The sequence below is a fragment of the Pelophylax lessonae genome, assembly GCF_965119305.1.
Source record: "Pelophylax lessonae genome assembly, chromosome: 8".
Lineage (NCBI taxonomy): Eukaryota > Metazoa > Chordata > Amphibia > Anura > Ranidae > Pelophylax > Pelophylax lessonae.
Window position 1 is genome coordinate 7,841,850 of NC_138775.1, and position 18,754 is coordinate 7,860,603.

General features: G+C 43.1%; 1 protein-coding gene across 1 annotated transcript in view; it reads right to left on the reverse strand.

The window, feature by feature from the left end:
* Positions 1–16,716: 16,716 nt before the first annotated feature.
* Positions 16,717–18,754, reverse strand: part of TWF2 (twinfilin actin binding protein 2) — a 42,308-nt gene continuing 40,270 nt past the window's right edge. The window contains exon 9 of the mRNA XM_082266641.1: positions 16,717–17,859. Within this exon, the coding sequence (XP_082122767.1) occupies positions 17,692–17,859 (168 nt within the window). The 3' untranslated portion in view covers positions 16,717–17,691. The remainder of the gene's footprint in view (positions 17,860–18,754) is intronic.

Consider the following 18,754-nt stretch of genomic DNA (forward strand, 5'->3'; position numbering starts at 1 on the left):
TTCCCGATTGGCTGGGAGGAGAGTCAGTGTGGCAATAGCGAATATTCATTCGTTATTGTCACACAACTGGGTGGGCTCAGGGCGCAGTGCTCTGCGCCCGAGCCCACCCTTTTTTGAAGTCCATTAGAGCCTCTGGCTCTAATCAGATGCTTAAAAAAAAAAATCCCCTATTGAAATCCGGTGCCCTGCATGTAGATTAGGGGGCGGCTCCCCTGCGCCCCCAATGGACGAGCCGCCCCTGGTGGCCAGGTGCCAAGTCCTGCTGGAAAATGAAATCAGCATCTCCATAAAGCTGGTCAGCAGAGGGAAGCATGACGTGCTCTAGAATTTCCTGCTAGAGGGCTGCGCTGACTTTGGACTTGATAAAACACAGTGGACCAACACCAGCAGATGACACGGCTCCCCAAATCATCACTGACTGTGGAAACTTCACACTGGATCTCATGCAACTTGGATTCTGTGCCTCTCCACTCCTCCTCCAGACTCTGGGACCATGATTTCCAAATAAAATGCAAAATGTACTTTCATCCGTAAAAGGACGTTGGACCACTGAGCAAAAGTCCAGTCCTTTTTCTCCTTAACCCAGGTAAGCCGCTTCTGACGTGGTCTTTGGTTCAGAAGTACCTTGACACAAGGAATGTGAAAGTTGTAGCCCATGTCTTAGATACGTTCGTGTGTAGTGGCTCTTGAAGCACTGACACCAGCTGTAGACCACTCCTTGTGAATCTCCCCAAAATTCTTAAATGGCTTTTGCTTCATAATCCTCTCAAGGCTGCGGTTATCCCTGTTGCTTGTTCACCTTTTTCTACCACACTTTTTCCTTCCACTCAATGTTCCATTAATATGCTTGGATACGGCACTCTGTGAACACAGCCAGCTTCTTTAGCAATTACTTTTTGAGACTTACCCTCCTTGTGGAGAGGGTCATTGACTGTCTTCTGGACAACAGTCAAGTCAGCAGTCTTTCCCGTGATTGTGTAACCTACTGAACCAGACTGAGAGACCAGTTAAAAGGGTCAGGAAACTTTTACAGGTATTTTGAGTTATTTGGCTGATTCAACTTTTTCCCAATATTCTAATTTTCTGATATACTGAATTTTGGGGTGTCACTAGCTGTAAGCCATCATCATCAAAATTAAAAGAAAGAAATGCTTGAAATATATCACTCTGTGTGTAAGGAAACTATATAAAATATATGAGTTTCACTTTCTGAATCAAATTACTGAAAGAAATTAACTTTTTGATGATATTCTAATTTTTTGAGATGCACCTGTATTTTTTTTAAGCATAGGCCCTAGAGTAGTGATGGCGAACCTTGGCACCCCAGATGTTTTGGAACTACATTTCCCATTATGCTCAACTACACTGCAGAGTGCATGAGCATCATGGGAAATGTAGTTCCAAAACATCTGGGGTGCCAAGGTTCTCCATCACTACTCTAGAGAATAAATTGGTGGCAATTTTTTTTGTTACACAATATTTGTGCAGCACAATTTTTTGGGGAAAAGATACACTTTCATTAATTTTAATGCACAAAAACAATACCCAACTGTTTGGGTACCTTGACAGAGCTGAGGCTGTCAATTACAGGCTGTGTGCTGGAGCTCCCTCCCCTGTCACCATTTATCTTGTCTATAGGCCATGTATGGGCTTTTTTCCCCTTCAAACTCAGTTAAAAAAAAAAAAAAAAGCCAATCTCCAATTTAGAAAGAGTAAACAAGACTTGCAGAATAAATTTACTTAGCAGTGTTGACTTAGAGTGAGATCGTTCACCGCTATGGGGACAGTAAACGTTCCGCGTATAGAGGTAGATTGCTGAGCTGTGTTTGTACATCTTGTTATAGAAGAGGAAGTGTGATTTCCTGGTTCCAGTAGACCAGCAGCAACATGAATGAATCATTCTGGTGTAAGATTCGACAAAATGTTCCAAATGTCTCTTTCATCATAGAAGGTCGCTAACCAAACACCACCGACCTTCTGCTGCTTAGACCACCTTGGCATCATTTTTTACATTCCACAATTAACAGCCGGAGTAAATGCCTAACATGGGAACATGACACATTTAATAGTACCATGGCAGTCTCTCTAACATGGCACCTTCTACAGGAACATAGCACCTTCTACAGGAACATAGCACCTTCTACAGGAACATGGCACCTTCTATAGTAACATGACACCTTCTACAGGAACATGGCACCTTCTACAGGAACATGACACCTTCTACAGGAACATGACACCTTCTACAGGAACATGACACCTTCTACAGGAACATGACACCTTCTATAGTAACATGGCACCTTCTACAGGAACATGACACCTTCTACAGTAACATGGCACCTTCTATAGTAACATAGCCCCTTCTACAGGAACATGACACCTTCTACAGTAACATGGCACCTTCTATAGTAACATGGCACCTTCTACAGGAACATGACACCTTCTACAGTAACATGGCACCTTCTATAGTAACATAGCCCCTTCTACAGGAACATGACACCTTCTACAGTAACATGGCACCTTCTATAGTAACATAGACCCTTCTACAGTAACATGGCACCTTCTACAGGAACATGGCACCTTCTACAGGAACATGGCACCTTCTACAGGAACATGGCGCCTTCTACAGTAACATGGCACCTTCTACAGTAACATAGTCCCTTCTATAGTAACATAGCCCCTTCTACAGTAACATGGCACCTTCTACAGTAACATAGTCCCTTCTATAGTAACATGGCACCTTCTACAGTAACATAGTCCCTTCTATAGTAACATGGCACCTTCTACAGGAACATGGCACCTTATATAGTAACATGGCACCTTCTACAGTAACATGGCACCTTCTACAGGAACATGACACCTTCTACGGTAATATAGCCCCTTCTACAGGAACATGACACCTTCTACGGTAATATAGCCCCTTCTACAGGAACATGGCACCTTCTACAGGAACATGGCACCTTCTATAGTAACATGGCACCTTCTATAGTAACATGGCACCTTCTACAGCAACATGGCACCTTATATAGTAACATGGCACCTTCTACAGTAACATGGCACCTTCTACAGGAACATGACACCTTCTACGGTAATATAGCCCCTTCTACAGTAACATGGCACCTTCTACAGGAACATGGCACTTTCTATAGTAACATGGCACCTTCTACAGTAACATGGCACCTTCTATAGTAACATGGCACCTTCTACAGGAACATGACACCTTCTACAGTAACATGGCACCTTCTATAGTAACATGGCACCTTCTACAGTAACATGGCACCTTCTACAGGAACATAGCACCTTCTATAGGTAACATAACCCCTTCTACAGCACAGGTGTCAAACTCAAGGCCTGCGGGCCGAATCCGGCCCTCCAGGCCATTTCATGTGACCCTTGCACCTCTCCTGCAGCTGCAGGAGAGCTCTAGCCCTTCTCTGGTCCTCCTCCTGACCCTGTACTTTTTGCTTTCCAGCAATGCCTTCAGCTTCTTCCCAGCAGCAACACAAGTTAAAGGGGGGTGCACTGTGATGTAAAGGAGGGTGGGGGACTCAACTTCTGATGGTGGAGAGGCTCTTGACTTCCTATGTAAGGGTAGGGGATACTCTAGACATCTAGTCTTACAGACACAACCGGCCCTTTTGAGGGCAATAATAATGCTGATGTGGCCCATGATTTAATTGAGTTTACAGGAACATGGCACCTTCCATAGTAGCATGGCAGTCTCTCTGTTAACATGGCTCCTTTTATAGTAATATGACTCCTTCTGTTGAAACATGGCAGTCTCTTTGGTAATATTGCAGTCTCTCTGGTAACAGGACTCCTATAGTAATATGGTAGTTTCTACAGTAACATGGCAGTCTCTCTGGTAACAGGACTCCTATAGTAATATGACTCCTCCTAAAGAAACATGGCAGTCTCTTGGTAATATTGCAGTCTCTCTGGTAAAAGGACTCCTTCTATAGTAATATGGCTCCTTCTATAGTAACATGGCAGTCTCTCTGGTAACATGACTCTTTCTATAGAAACATGGCAGTCTCTTTGGTAATATTGCAGTCTCTCTGGTAACAGGACTCCTATAGTAATATGGCAGTCTCTCTGGTAAAAAAGACTCCTTCTATAGTAACATGGCTCCTTCTATAGTAATATGGCAGTCTCTCTGGTAACAACTCTTTCTATAGAAACATGGCAGTCTCTTGGTAATATTGCAGTCTCTCTGGTAAAAGGACTCCTTCTATAGTAACATGGCTCCTTCTATAGTAATATGGCAGTCTCTCTGGTAACATGGCTCCTTCTATAGTTACATGGCAGTCTCTCTGGTAACAGGACTCCTATAGTAATATGACTCCTTCTAAAGAAACATGGCAGTCTCTTGGTAATATTGCAGTCTCTCTGGTAAAAGGACTCCTTCTATAGTAACATGGCAGTCTCTCTGGTAACATGACTCTTTCTATAGAAACATGGCAGTCTCTTTGGTAATATTGCAGTCTCTCTGGTAACAGGACTCCTTCTATAGTAATATGGCAGTCTCTCTGGTAACAGGACTCCTATAGTAATATGGTAGTTTCTACAGTAACATGGCAGTCTCTCTGGTAACAGGACTCCTATAGTAATATGACTCCTCCTAAAGAAACATGGCAGTCTCTTGGTAATATTGCAGTCTCTCTGGTAAAAGGACTCCTTCTATAGTAATATGGCTCCTTCTATAGTAACATGGCAGTCTCTCTGGTAACATGACTCTTTCTATAGAAACATGGCAGTCTCTTTGGTAATATTGCAGTCTCTCTGGTAACAGGACTCCTATAGTAATATGGCAGTCTCTCTGGTAAAAAAGACTCCTTCTATAGTAACATGGCTCCTTCTATAGTAATATGGCAGTCTCTCTGGTAACAACTCTTTCTATAGAAACATGGCAGTCTCTTGGTAATATTGCAGTCTCTCTGGTAAAAGGACTCCTTCTATAGTAACATGGCTCCTTCTATAGTAATATGGCAGTCTCTCTGGTAACATGGCTCCTTCTATAGTTACATGGCAGTCTCTCTGGTAACATGACTCTTTCTATAGAAACATGGCAGTCTCTTTGGTAATATTGCAGTCTCTCTGGTAACAGGACTCCTTCTATAGTAATATGGCAGTCTCTCTGGTAACATGACACCTTACATAGCAGTCTCTTTGGCAATGCGGCACCTTCAATAGTATTATGGTAGTTTCTCTGGTAATATGACTCATTCTATAGCAATGTAGCAGTCTCTCTGATAATATGGCTTCTTATATAGTACCATGGCAGTATCTCTGGTAATACGACCCCCTCTATAATAATAATATGGCAGTCTTATTGGTAACACAGCTCCTTCTTCAGTAACATTGCAGTCTCTCTGGAAACAATGTTATGGAAAAGACAATTGAAAGATTGGTGCCAAATAGGATTTATTTTATAAATGGCTCCATGACGAATAAAAAGTCAGGCAGCAATTGATCAAAAAACATATCAATCAATAAAATAGGATTTAAAACAGCACGAACATGGATACCATGGAGAAAATCGATTGACATACCCATATGTATGGAACATCAAAAAATGAATATATACCATATTAGGAACCATATATACAAATAATACACATTACATGAATACTTCAAATCAAAATAAGGAAAAAGTCCACATCAACACGCATCAGAGATACGGTCTCATCAACATTCCATGAATTCATGTCGTGATCTGTCATTTTTTAGCTCTACGCGTTTCATGGAATTTGCATCCACTCTTCAGGAGCTTTGAGAAAATACCTGATTTTTTTTTTGATCAATTGCTGCCTGACTTTTTATTCGTCATGGAGCCATTTATAAAATAAATCCTATTTGGCACCAATCTTTCAATTGTCTTATTAACAGCGAATATGCTCACCTCATTCAAAGTCCCACTGGCCCCCTTATTTTCTTTTCACAATTTCAGGGATGGAGGTTTTAGCTGTGGTGCTGCAGATCTATTTCCTAAAATAATGTTATGGAAAAAATACACAACTATCATTTTCTACACTCCTGTAATTTAAAACATTGTCCATTTCTAGTCATTGCTGTACCCGCTACTTTTTTTCCTCCCTCCAGGGCCGTGATTTAGTTAATAGATAAAGCTTTACTATGATAGCCCTTGTATATACTGTATGAATAAGTAACAGCTTCCATCACCGCCTAATCAAACCGCTGTTTTGCTTTGTTTTAGATTTTTTTTCTTCATTTGAATATAAATAAAGCCAAAAGAACACCCAATGAGTTTTTGTTACTTTTTGAGCATAGCGTAATAATCTGCATTTAGTTTTTTTTTTTTTTTTTGTTAATGGTTCAATTTTTCATACTCTATATTTTTTTTTACTCATATTCTATATGATTATTTATATACCATATACAGCCTTTGTTGTTGTGTAATTAAAAAATAAGTTTCAATTATTTGTGCTAAAGTCTTATATGTGATTTGAAGCAAAAGTTCCGAAACCACACAAAAAATAAATAAATAAAAAAGTTCCAAAAGAAAGTTTTGTCAATTTTCTTCTAAAAATATTTTCACAATTTTTACAATTGTTTGGAAGATCAAATATTTTAATCAGTTAAATTCAGATCTTTGACGTTAAACATTTTTTTTTTCTAAGTTGCATAATTCCATTTTATACAGAATGTAGTCTACATTTTTAATTAGTTATATTCGTTTTGGGTTATTTCCATCGTAAAACCCCACCTGATCAACCACAGACTTAAAACTTCACAATTTTGTTTTCTTTTTTAAATCCTTTTTATTGGTCAGTGTGGCTGCTCGTAAAGGCCATAAAGGGTTAAAATGTTATCTGGTCGATCTCTTTCACCTATTATACAGGTGGTTCACAACACAAAAACTTGCAGTGAAGCGTGGTAGAACTTCCTGGCACAAATAGGATTTAATTAAGTTTGTAAGCCGAGGGCTCCACAAAAGAAAGTTTCATGTTACTAACGGTTCTTGGCACATCCGCGCTCATTTGAAATAATTACAATGGATGTTTTTATAGAAGCGAACAATCCCATTTATCTGTACACAGATCCCACGCCTCCGCCCTTGGCCGGCCAGTTACCGAGAACTGCTGAAAAGGTCTCCACATTTGCCTATCTGCTGCCAGGGAATTTGGTTTTAAAGGTTGGGATTGATGCAAAAGAAAATTTCTACGTCCTAAGGTGTTTTCTAGCTTAACATTTAATCCTGCCAGATCATGGCACAACTGCTTTTTTGAGATTCCTTAGACGTGAGTGAGATTACCTTCCCGGCAAAGAGTTTGCATACTTAAAGCATGTTTCCCGCTATGAAGAGAATACCAGAGACAATCACATCATCATAAATAGATTAATTCCTCTTTGAGATCCTCATGTGTTTTTCCATTTCAAAATTTCTTGGTTCCTTCCTCATCCAAAGTTCTTCCACCCCATCTTCATTACTGTATTCTCAACATACTGGGACCACCGCAAATTTTGGAGACAGTTTTATCGTTATGCATCATAATGGCTGCAAAAAGAGATTCACAACGTATAGTTTGTAACAATTGCTAATGTGTCTTCCTTCTCAGGAGACCAGACCGCTCCTTACTCATTATCTTCATTGGTTTCTTCCCCACCCAAAGTTCTTCCAATCCTTTGCAACCCATCTTCATTACTGTATTCTCAACATATTGGGACCAATGCAAATATTGGAGACAGTTTTATCATTATGCACCGTAATGGCTCCATAAAGAGATTTACAACGTATAGTTTGTAACTATTGCTAATGTGTCTTCCTTCTCAGGAGACGAGACAGCTCCTTACTCATTGGCTTCATTGGTTTCTTCCCCACCGAAAGTTCTTCCATCCTTTCCACCCCATCTTCATTACTGTATTCCCAAAAAACTGGGGCCAACACAAATTTTTGAGACAGTTTTATCGCTACGCATCAGAAAGGCTCCAACAAGAGATTCACTGAGTATATTTTGTAACAATTGGTAAAGTGTCTTCCTTCTCAGGAGATGAGACAGCCCCTTACTCATTGGCTTTATTGATTCCTTCTCCACCCAAAGTTCTTCCATCCTTTCCACCCCATTTTATTACTGTATTCTCAACATACTGGGACCAACGCAAATTTTGGAGACAGTATTATCATTATGCACAATAATGGCTCCATAAAGAGATTTACAACGTATGGTTTGTAACTATTGCTAATGTGTCTTCCTTCTCAGGAGACGAGACAGCTCCTTACTCATTGGCTTTGTTGGCTTCTTCCCCACCCAAAGTTTTTCCATCCTTTCCACCCCATTTTATTACTGTATTCTCAACATACTGGGACCAACGTAAACATTGGAGACAGTTTTATCGTTATGCGCCGTAATGGCTCCAAGAAGAGCTTCACAACTTATAGTTCTAACTATTGCTAATATGTCTTCCTTCTCAGAAGACGAGACAGCTCCTTACTCATTGGCTTCATTGGTTTCTTCCCCACCCAAAGTTCTTCCATCCTTTCCACCCCATCTTCATTACTGTATTCCCAAAAAACTGGGGCCAACACAAATTTTGGAGACGGTTTTATCGCTATGCATCAGAAAGGCTCCAACAAGAGATTCACTGAGTATATTTTGTAACAATTGGTAAAGTGTCTTCCTTCTCAGGAGAGGAGACAGCCCCTTACTCATTGGCTTTATTGATTCCTTCTCCACCCAAAGTTCTTCCATCCTTTCCACCCCATTTTATTACTGTATTCTCAACATACTGGGACGAACGTAAACATTTGAGACAGTTTTATCGTTATGCGCCGTAATGGCTGCAAGAAGAGCTTCGCAATATATAGTTCTAACTATTGCTAATATGTCTTCCTTCTCAGGAGATGAGACAGCGCCTTACTCATTATCTTTATTGGCTCCTTCTCCACCCAAAGTTCTTCCACCCCATTTTCATTACTGTATTCTCAACATACTGGGACCAACGCAAATTCCGGAGACAGTTTTATCATTGTGCACCGTAATGGCTCCATGAAGAGATTCACAACGTATGGATTGTAACTATTGCTAATGTGTCTTCCTTCTCAGGAAACGAGACAGCTCCTTACTCATTGGCTTCATTGGTTTCTTCCACACCCAAAGTTCTTCCATCCTTTCCACCCCATCTTCATTACTGTATTCCCAACAAACAGGGGCCAACACAAATTTTGGAGACAGTTTTATCGCTATGCATCAGAAAGGCTTCAACAAGAGATTCACTGAGTATATTTTGTAACAATTGCCAATAGGTCTTCCTTCTCAGGAGATGAGACAGCCCCTTATGCCCCATACACACGTGCAGATTATCTGCAGACTTTTGTCTGCAGACTTACCAAAACCATATAATATGAGGTCAAACCTAAACACTTTCAATTTGTATGCAATCCGGCAGGCCCCTGCACTACATAGAAAAGGTAAGTCTGCAGACAAAAGTCTGCAGATAATCTGCACATGTGTACGGGGCATTACTCATTGACTTTATTGGTTCCTTCTCCACCCAAAGTTCTTCCATCCCGTTTTATTACTGTATTCTCAATATACTGGGGCCAACGTAAAACAATGGAGACAGTTTTATCATTATGTGCCGTAATGGCACCAAGAAGAGCTTCACAATGTACAGTTCTAACTATTGCTAATACGTCTTCCTTCTCAGGAGACGAGACAGCTCCTTACTCATTGGCTTCATTGCTTCCTTCTCCACCCAAAGTTCTTCCACCCCATTTTCATTACTGTATTCTCAACATACTGGGACCAACGCAAATTTTGGAGACAGTTTTATCATTATGCACCGTAATGGATCCTAGAAGAGATTCACAATGTATAGTTTGTAACTATTGCTAATGTGTCTTCCTTCTCAGGAGATGAGACAGCCCCTTACTCATTGGCTTTATTGGTTCCTTCTCCACCCAAAGTTCTTCCTTCCTTTCCACCCCATTTTCATTACTGTATTGTCAACATACTCGGACCAACGCAAATTTTGGAGACAGTATTATTGTTATGCAACGCAATGGCTCCATGAAGAAATTCACAACGTATCGTTTGTAACTATTGCTAGTGTGTCTTCCTTCTCAGGAGACGAGACAGCTCCTTACTCATTGGTTTTATTGGCTTCTTCCACACCCAAAGTTCTTCCATCCTTTCCACCCCATCTTCATTACTGAATTCCCAAAAAACTGGGGCCAACACAAATTTTGGAGACAGTTTTATCGCTATGCATCAGAAAGGCTCCAACAAGAGATTCATTAAGTATATTTTGTAACAATTGCTAATGTGCCTTCCTTCTCAGGAGACAAGACAGCCCCTTACTCATTGGCTTTATTGGTTTCTTCTCCACCCAAAGTTCTTCTATCTTTTCCACCCCATTTTCATTACTGTATTCTCCACATACTGGGATCAATGCAAATTTTGGAGACAGTTTTACCATTCTGCACTGTAATGGCTTCATGAAGAGATTCAAAACGTATAGTTTGTAACTATTGCTAAAGTGTCTAACTTCTCAGGAGACGAGACAGCTCCTTACTCATTGGCTTCATTGGTTTCTTCCCCACCCAATGTTCTTCCATCCTTTCCACCCCATCTTCATTACTGTATTCCCAACATACTGTGACCAAAGTTTTGGAGATAGCTTTATCAGGACATACTGCAATGACTCCAACAAAAGATTCACAAAGTATATTTTGTAACCCATTGCTATTCCTTCACATGACAGCCCCTAACCATTCGTTTTATGGTTTTTAATATATGCTCATTAATTCTATGGGGTTGACATACTAAGGACAAATAGACCAGTGCTCTGGTCCAGGTGCCTTAAAGCTGTAGCAATAATCCACCAATAAAATAAAGCCAGCTATTGGTTAGCATCCATTTCATTTCATTAATTCTTTATTAGCTACATGGCAGGATACAGCAATAACACACTAACGCGTTTCAGCCGAAGCCTTACTCATAATGCTATGAGTAAGGCTTCAGTCAAAACGCGTTAGTGTGTTATTGCTGTACCCTGCTATGTATCTAAGGCACCTTTCACACTGGCCACCTGCCCGTCTATATCCAACTGTCAACTGATCCGATCCGCCAGACAGATGGGGAACGGATCCCCCATCTGTCTGTTTTTAGCAGGAAGGTTGTCCGTTGACACCCACCGCGCCATAGAGGACAATGGATGGTCCTATCAGGTCTGCCTAAAAAACCGACAAGCGGAATTGATCTGTCCCCCATCTGAAATTGGCCAAATAAAGAATCGCTGCAATGTTTATTGTATCAGTGAACATTTCAGCTACTGATTGTAAAAAACAGTCCTCAGCCTTCACCATCTGGCAGGACCGCCATCGGAGGGGAGAACAGCCCATACACATGAAGGGGGCCCATGCATCCCGAGAGGCCCGGCCGCTTGGACCCCAACCAATGAGACCGAGTTGTTGCTGCTGTAGTAACTAGCAATTGCTAAAGCAGGACGGCCGAGGGGTGAGTCAATGCAGATCACTTAGTTCTGACTGCAGGGGGAAGGTGAGATCATCTGCACTCTGCCTCTCCCTGCAGACCAGGTGCTGGTTTGGGAGCCATGCTAGTCGCAGCTCAGCCGCGTGGAAGAGCTGCACTTGAGTAGCCTGAAGGACTGATCAGTGCTCACTGTGGACTCGTCTGGAGACAAGTTGTTAGACATCACATTGGTAAATTGATTGACAATGTTGCTGGATGTGGGCCAGTGCTGTGGCTATCTCTTTGTTGGATTGGGCTGCTTGTGACTGTCTCTTTGTTGGATTGGGCTGTCTCTTTACTGGATTGGGATGTCTCTTTACTGGATTGGGATGTCTCTTCACTGAATATATGGGGATGTCTTTGTTGGATTGGGCTATCTCTTTGGTAAATTGGGCTGTCTCTTTGCTGGATTGGGCTGTCTTTTTGCTGGATATATGGGGATGTCTCTTTGCTGGATTGGATTTTCTTATATTAAGTTGTAAGAATGTTAATATAAAAATGGGTGCACTGAAGGACTCACTGGGATGGCCAGTGGGCGGATTCGGTGGGACAGCCAGTGGCTGGCCTTGGGGAATGTTGGTGGTCAGGCCCTGGGGGGCCCAGGCCTAAAGCTGGGTAAGGGGCCCAAAAATCTCTCATGGCTGCTCTGCCATCAGGTGGTCATTAGCGTGCACTGCAGTTGACACTTGATCCTCATTACCAACCTACAAAGGATACTGTAACTTCCATCCGATTCAAAAGATTCAGTCTGGTTTTGCCCGTCTACTATATTTGGAAATGCTCTCCTGGCTTGTACTTTGGAATAAGCTTCTGTTTTCTACCTGCCTCCAACCCTCGGCGGTCTGACCACGCCTCCTAATTTGCACCCATGCCTAGATGTCTATTGTTGCTCCACCTGTCTGAGGACATGTATTGGTCCAACACCAATTCTGTATGTTATTGGCTGTTGTTCTCGGCAGCAGGTCGTGCAAACTCCATAACACCGATGCTGTTTTTTTTTTAAAACACATATAACATTTAACGAGTATGTAACTTGGGTAGATAGTTGGATGGAAGTCCAAAACACTGCACCTACACATGCCACCTATAGTACCTGGTCTGTAAATGACGGTTGATGGCGAACCTTGGTACCCCAGATGTTTTGGAACTTCATGTCCCATGATGCTCATGCACTCTGCAGTGTAGTTGAGCATCATGGGAAATGTAGTTCCAAAACATCTGGGGTGCCAAGGTTCACCATCACTGTCCTAGGGTGTCACATCGCTTGTCTCAGTCATGCCCAGATCACTCAGTATCAGGTTTTAGTCAGAGAAATGGAGCCTCAAAGCAAGCTGTGCTGTCACTTTAGCTAAGCCAGTTGCTCTCTGGAAATCCTTCTCATGGATGAAGTGTTTATGTGTATAACAAAGATCATGCACAGGTATGTTTAAAAATATACGAACTTCAAAAAAATAAAATACATTGAACCCTAACTAATATTATTGGTTCCTGTTAGATAACAAGGAGGCTGCTCCTCTACAACCAGAGCCCATCTTGTGTCTCTCCTTGGGGATTATCATCAATCGACTTTTTATCTTCTTAGTAGCTGTTCGCAATAATCTGGCTCAGCCTACCAAATAAATTGGATCTCTGTGGTGGATTAACGTTCATCCAGAGTAAGCAGATTTCCTAAAACATTTTGCAAAAGAGCTCATTCTTGGGAAGAATGTAACAATAGCGAAGAACTCTCTGACATACAACCAGGGCAGATTTCCTACCGAGGAACACTCCTACACAAGATATTAGTTTAAACCCGTTTTTTGTTGACTTCTTGCCAAGCATGGGATCCTCATACTCACTATAACCTGTATTCCCAGCCAACTGGGTGCTGGTGTTTATGTGTGTTCCAGAGCTGGTACCAGAAATTCATACACACTGTGCAGTTTCAATAGACAAAGCCACCAAAGACAAGCCAACCAACCCTGCACGTCTCTTCCGGGACAATTGAGCATGGTTTACACTTCACGGCCTACCTGAGTATTGTTGCTGACCATGTCCATCCCTTTATGACTACAGTGTCCCCATCTTCTGATGGCTCCTCCCAGCAGGATAATGCACCATGTCACAAAGCTCCAATCATCTCACCACTGGTTTCTTTACCATGACAATGAGGTCACTGTCCTCCAATGACCTCCACACTCACCACATCTCATCCAATAGAGCACCTTTGGAAAGTGGTGGAACGGGAGATTCGCATCATGGATGTGCAGCCGATAAATCTGCAGCAACTGCATGAGTGGCCGGTGGGTGTATATACCTGAGCGGATGTATGGCTGATTAGAGGAACCTCTCTCTGCACACAAACGAATGCCCGGGGGGTGTTAAAAATGTCATTGGATCCATACTTTTTGACTCCTATATCTCATCATTTAAGTGGCCTGTAAATATACAACATTGATATATGTAATACCTATAGAATATCAGTCTTATGTCATTCCCCCATATAATGCGGGCATACCCCATGGGCCGGCAGGCGCAGTTACGGAGACCGCTCATTTCTTCCATTTATGGAGCCATGTATACAGAACAATTTATGTAACATATATTGTCCTGAGGAAGCGAGGGCTCCTGTGAAACGCGTAGACCAACTGTGAATTTATAGCCCTGTAACTGTTGGAAGGTTTTTTTCTTTCAACATCTTCAAAGATGTTTTCCTTGCGGTTTTTACTATAGGATATAATCAAATTGAGTATTTTTATACATTGGTGTTTGAGAGTGGTTCTCAGGGGCATACACAACGTCCCTTTTCCTTCTAAATTTTGCCTACAGCTTTATATAAACCGATCGTGTAAGTTTAACCACTTGCTGATTGACGTACGTATTAAAACAATCGCCAGCAAGCGATTATACCAGGATCATAGGTGCAGCTGCAGCCATGATCCAGGTGGTGTTTTTTTTATTTCATCCAGCATTGTTGGTAAAGTTTTACAGCCACCTGAAGCCCCCCCCCCCCCCACCAGGTTCACCCATTCTAGGAAAGCAGTAAGTGGTCAGGATGCCTCCCCACAGGAACATTTGTTCCTTCATCTCCCCTGTGATGACTGACCCCTAATGTCTCCATAAAGAGTACCTGTCACCTGCCCAAAGCTATCACAGAGGGGCTCGTTCCCCCATCATATTAGAGTTCTCCCTTTATGCCAACCTCCCCCACCCACCCCCATCACATACCCCCTATACATGATTTCCCACCATCACATCAGGGTCCCTCCACCACAGAGCCCCCATTCACACAGCTCCCCCCCCCCATTAAAGAGCCCCCCCAATTACGCGGTCATCCCATCAGAGCCCCCCAATTATACAGTCCCCTCTTTGTATTTAGCTCTACCTTTTGGCTCCTTTGGAAACTCATGAAACTGATGCAGGGCAAAGTCTGCCCGCACCATGGCATCTCATGCCACTGATCCAGAGCAAAGCCCGTCTCCAACATGGAAACTCACGCCACTGATCCGGGGCAAATCCCATCTCCTCCATGGCATCTCATGCCACTGATCCGGGGCAAATCCCATCTCCTCCATGGCATCTCATGCCACTGATCCGGGGCAAAGTCCATCTCCACCATGGCATCTCATGCCACTGATCCAGGGCAAAGCCTGCCTGCACCATGGCAACCCATGACAATGATCCGGGGCAAAGCCCATCCCCACCATGGCAACTCATGATGCTGAGCCGGGACAAAGCCTGTCCGAACCATGGTAATTTATGACAATGATCAGCGGCAAAGCCTGTCCGCACCATGGCAACTCATGGCACTAATCCAGGGCAAAGCCCATCCCCACCATGGCAATTCATGGCACTGCTCCAGGGCAAAGCCCATCCCCCACCAAGGTGTAATGTTCTGGTACCTTTGGGTACCCTAATTACTCTTTCATAAGTGTATGCGCCCCACCATTCTCCTTTGGTAAGGTGCGCATACACCTTTAAGACTGATGCTGTCATCACTGAGCGCCGGACTGGATGGCTAACCTGTCTTGAAGCTCACATGCTTGCAAGCATACCTTGCTGTCGGAACCACGCTGCGCTGATCCCTGTATCCCGCTACCGGATCATCCGCTCTTGCCGAACCTCTCCTCTGCTACATTGCTATTAGTGATAAGTACCCCACAGGGGAAACCTCTATAACCTTTATACTAAAGCTTACACTATCTAGCTCTGCATACTAAGGACTATTACTACATCTGCATTATCTAAGATTGCTAGCTCTTGAGCCTACTACCACCTGTTCTTGCACTGGGTTGATCTCTCTTGTATGTCCACCTGCTACTCTGTCATCTGCTACCATACATGATTGCTAAACCTCTCTGCATCCCATCTGCTACTATCTTACTTTCAAGAACATTTCCTTTCAAGTGTCTGTCATCTACCATCTCTACCCAACCTGTCTCTTCAGCCTATCATCACTGTGTTACTATATACATAAGTCACTCTAGGAAACATCTTATTGAGTGTGTGTATTTACTTGCTGAATTGAGATCATCCACACATGATGAGTCATTGAGAGTTGGGAATGGTGTCTCAGCGTTTCTCTACATGACTACTGAAGTGGAATATTTCTGCAGCTGAAAATCCACATCATACGTAAAACGCAGGAGCGTTACACAAGGCTAATCATGATGCTGATCCGGGGCAAAGCCCTATCGGCACCATGGCAACTCATGACACTGATCTGGGGCAAAGCCTGTTTCCACCATGGCATCTCATGCTACTAAACTGGGGCAAAGCCCGTCTCCACCATGGCATCTCATGCCACCGATCCAGGTCAAAGCCCGTCTCCACCATGGCATCTCATTCCACTGATCCAGGGCAAAGCCCGTCTCCACTATGGCATCTAATGCAACTGATCCGGGGCAAAGCCCGTCTCCACCATGGTATCTAGTGCAACTGATCCGGGGCAAAGCCCGTCTCCACCATGGCAACTCATGGCGCTGATCCAGGGCAAAGTCCATCCCCACCATGGCAACTCATGGCACTGATCTGGGGCAAATACCATCTACACCATGGCAACTCATGGCTCTGACCCAGGGCCACTCATGGCACTGACCCGGGGCAAACTGGGTTTCATGCTCGCAACACCCAGGGGGAACCCAAACAACACCCTGGTTAAGAAACACAGAGTTAGACTTTGTATACATTTTAAGTTCACTTTAAAGCTTTTCATTTCACAATGAAGCCATATCAAGTCAAAGTATTTAAAAAACAAGTTTATTTATTTAGTTTTTTTCTTTCTTTCTATAGAAAATACAGGGCTATGGATGAGATCATTTGATTCTTTTCAAAGATAGATTCCGATCGTCAACTACTGCTATTGTCTGGAATGTAGACCACCCCCAGGAGAGAATCGGAAACTGTCCCGGATGACATCAGCAGCCTCAAAATATCTGGCAGTAAGCGTATGACCAAAAGAGAACCGGGGACAACAACCGCGTCCGCCCACTGTACGTGTCATGCGTCGCGCACGGCCAAAATACGGCAGGAAAAAAAAAAAATGTATTGTCCTTTGTTCTGAAATGTAACATGATAATAGAGCGCCCTTAAAATTCCCCCCAAAGGATTCAAGGTTTTCTGTTCAAGTCTTGGAAGCAATTTCACAAAATGTAACACTAGATATCGATTGTGCAACTCCAATAAAATAAAACGGTAACAGACGGGAAAGGCGGGCAATGGCGGCGCGATGTGAAAAGTGGCAACTCAGAACTCCATCGAGAATCCAGATTGGCCAGAGGATCAGTAACATTATATATATATATAATTTATATATATTCTAATATTAGACCTCTAGGATTTGTACATTGACACAAGGAAGAGGCACGTCGAAGCATCTCCGTGAAATGAGCATGCGCGGGAAGATTTTCACCAGCTGCCACATCATTCTGGCGTAGACAAAAAAGCAGAAAGTTTTAAAAAAGAAGGAAAAAAAAAAAAAGAAGAAGATTTACCCAATTGGAGCAAGCCACGAGCAGAAAAAAAAAGAAAAAAAAAAAAAAAGGAGGAAGATGGGGGAGGGGTAGAGGTTTCCTGGGGCCCAACCACACCGACCCAACCTGCCATATCGCAGAGGAAGCAAAAAAAACAAATAACCCAACAGAGGATCCCCGCACGCGGCGCAGGCCCCATCCTGCCAATCAACGGAAGCCCTGGTCAGGGTGGGATTTCGGCCTCCTTTTTAACTGTCCTCTCCGTTTTCCCCTGGGCCTTTGATAAGGCGCTTTTGGCCGCGCTTCCCCGCGGGTCCCTTGGGTTTGGCGAAGGCCTGTTTGAAGGCGTGTTGTTTGGGGTGGACTTCGTCGTAGAGGAACTCGGACGTCAACTCCGACCCGTCTTCTATTTCAATCTAGAAAAAGGAAGAAAAAAAAAAAAGAAGACAATGTATCACTTCTTACAAAGCCAACAGGTATGATAGATTACTGCCCATTAACCACTTCTGGACCGGAAGATTTCCCCCCTTTAATGACCAGGCCATTTTTTGCGATTCAGCACTGCGTTACTTTAAAGCGGAGTTCCAGCCTAAACACACTCACCTGTCCAACGGTCCAGCGATGCAGCCTCACGAAGCCTCGCTCTTCTTCCTCTCTGCTCTGCGGCGCTGGCATCACTGGTGTGAGCACCCGGCTGTGACAGTTTTCGGCTTCACAGCCAGGTACGCACTGCGCATGCGCGAGTTGCGCTACGCGTCGTGATTGGCAGGCAATCTTCTGGGACCTCTGACATGTCCCAGAAGATTGCAGGGAGGGAGGGGGGAAAGGAGAACTTCCGCTCAGGGCGCCACGGCGCTCCGAGTGGAAGTGGGAGCGGGTACCTGTCAAAACTAGGTACCCGCCCCCCCCCCCCAAAAAAAAATTACATGCCAAATGTGGCATGTCAGGGGGTTAGAACTACCTAACGCGGAAGTTCCACTTTTGGGTGGAACTCCGCTTTAAGAGCAATTGCGCGGTCATGCGACGATGTACCTAAATAAATTTGATGCACTTTTTTTTCCCCACAAATAAGAGATTTCTTTTGGTGGTATTTGTTCACCTGTGCGATTTTTTATTTTTTGCGCAATAAACAAAAAAAGAGCGACAATTCTGAAAAAAAAAAAAAAATATATATTTTTCACATTCTGCTATATGACATTCCCCCCCCCCCCCCCAAAAAAAATGTAAAAAATATTTAACATTTTAGGCCAATTTGTTTTCTGCTACATATTTTTGGTAAAAAAAAAAAAAAAATAATTCGCAATAAGCTAT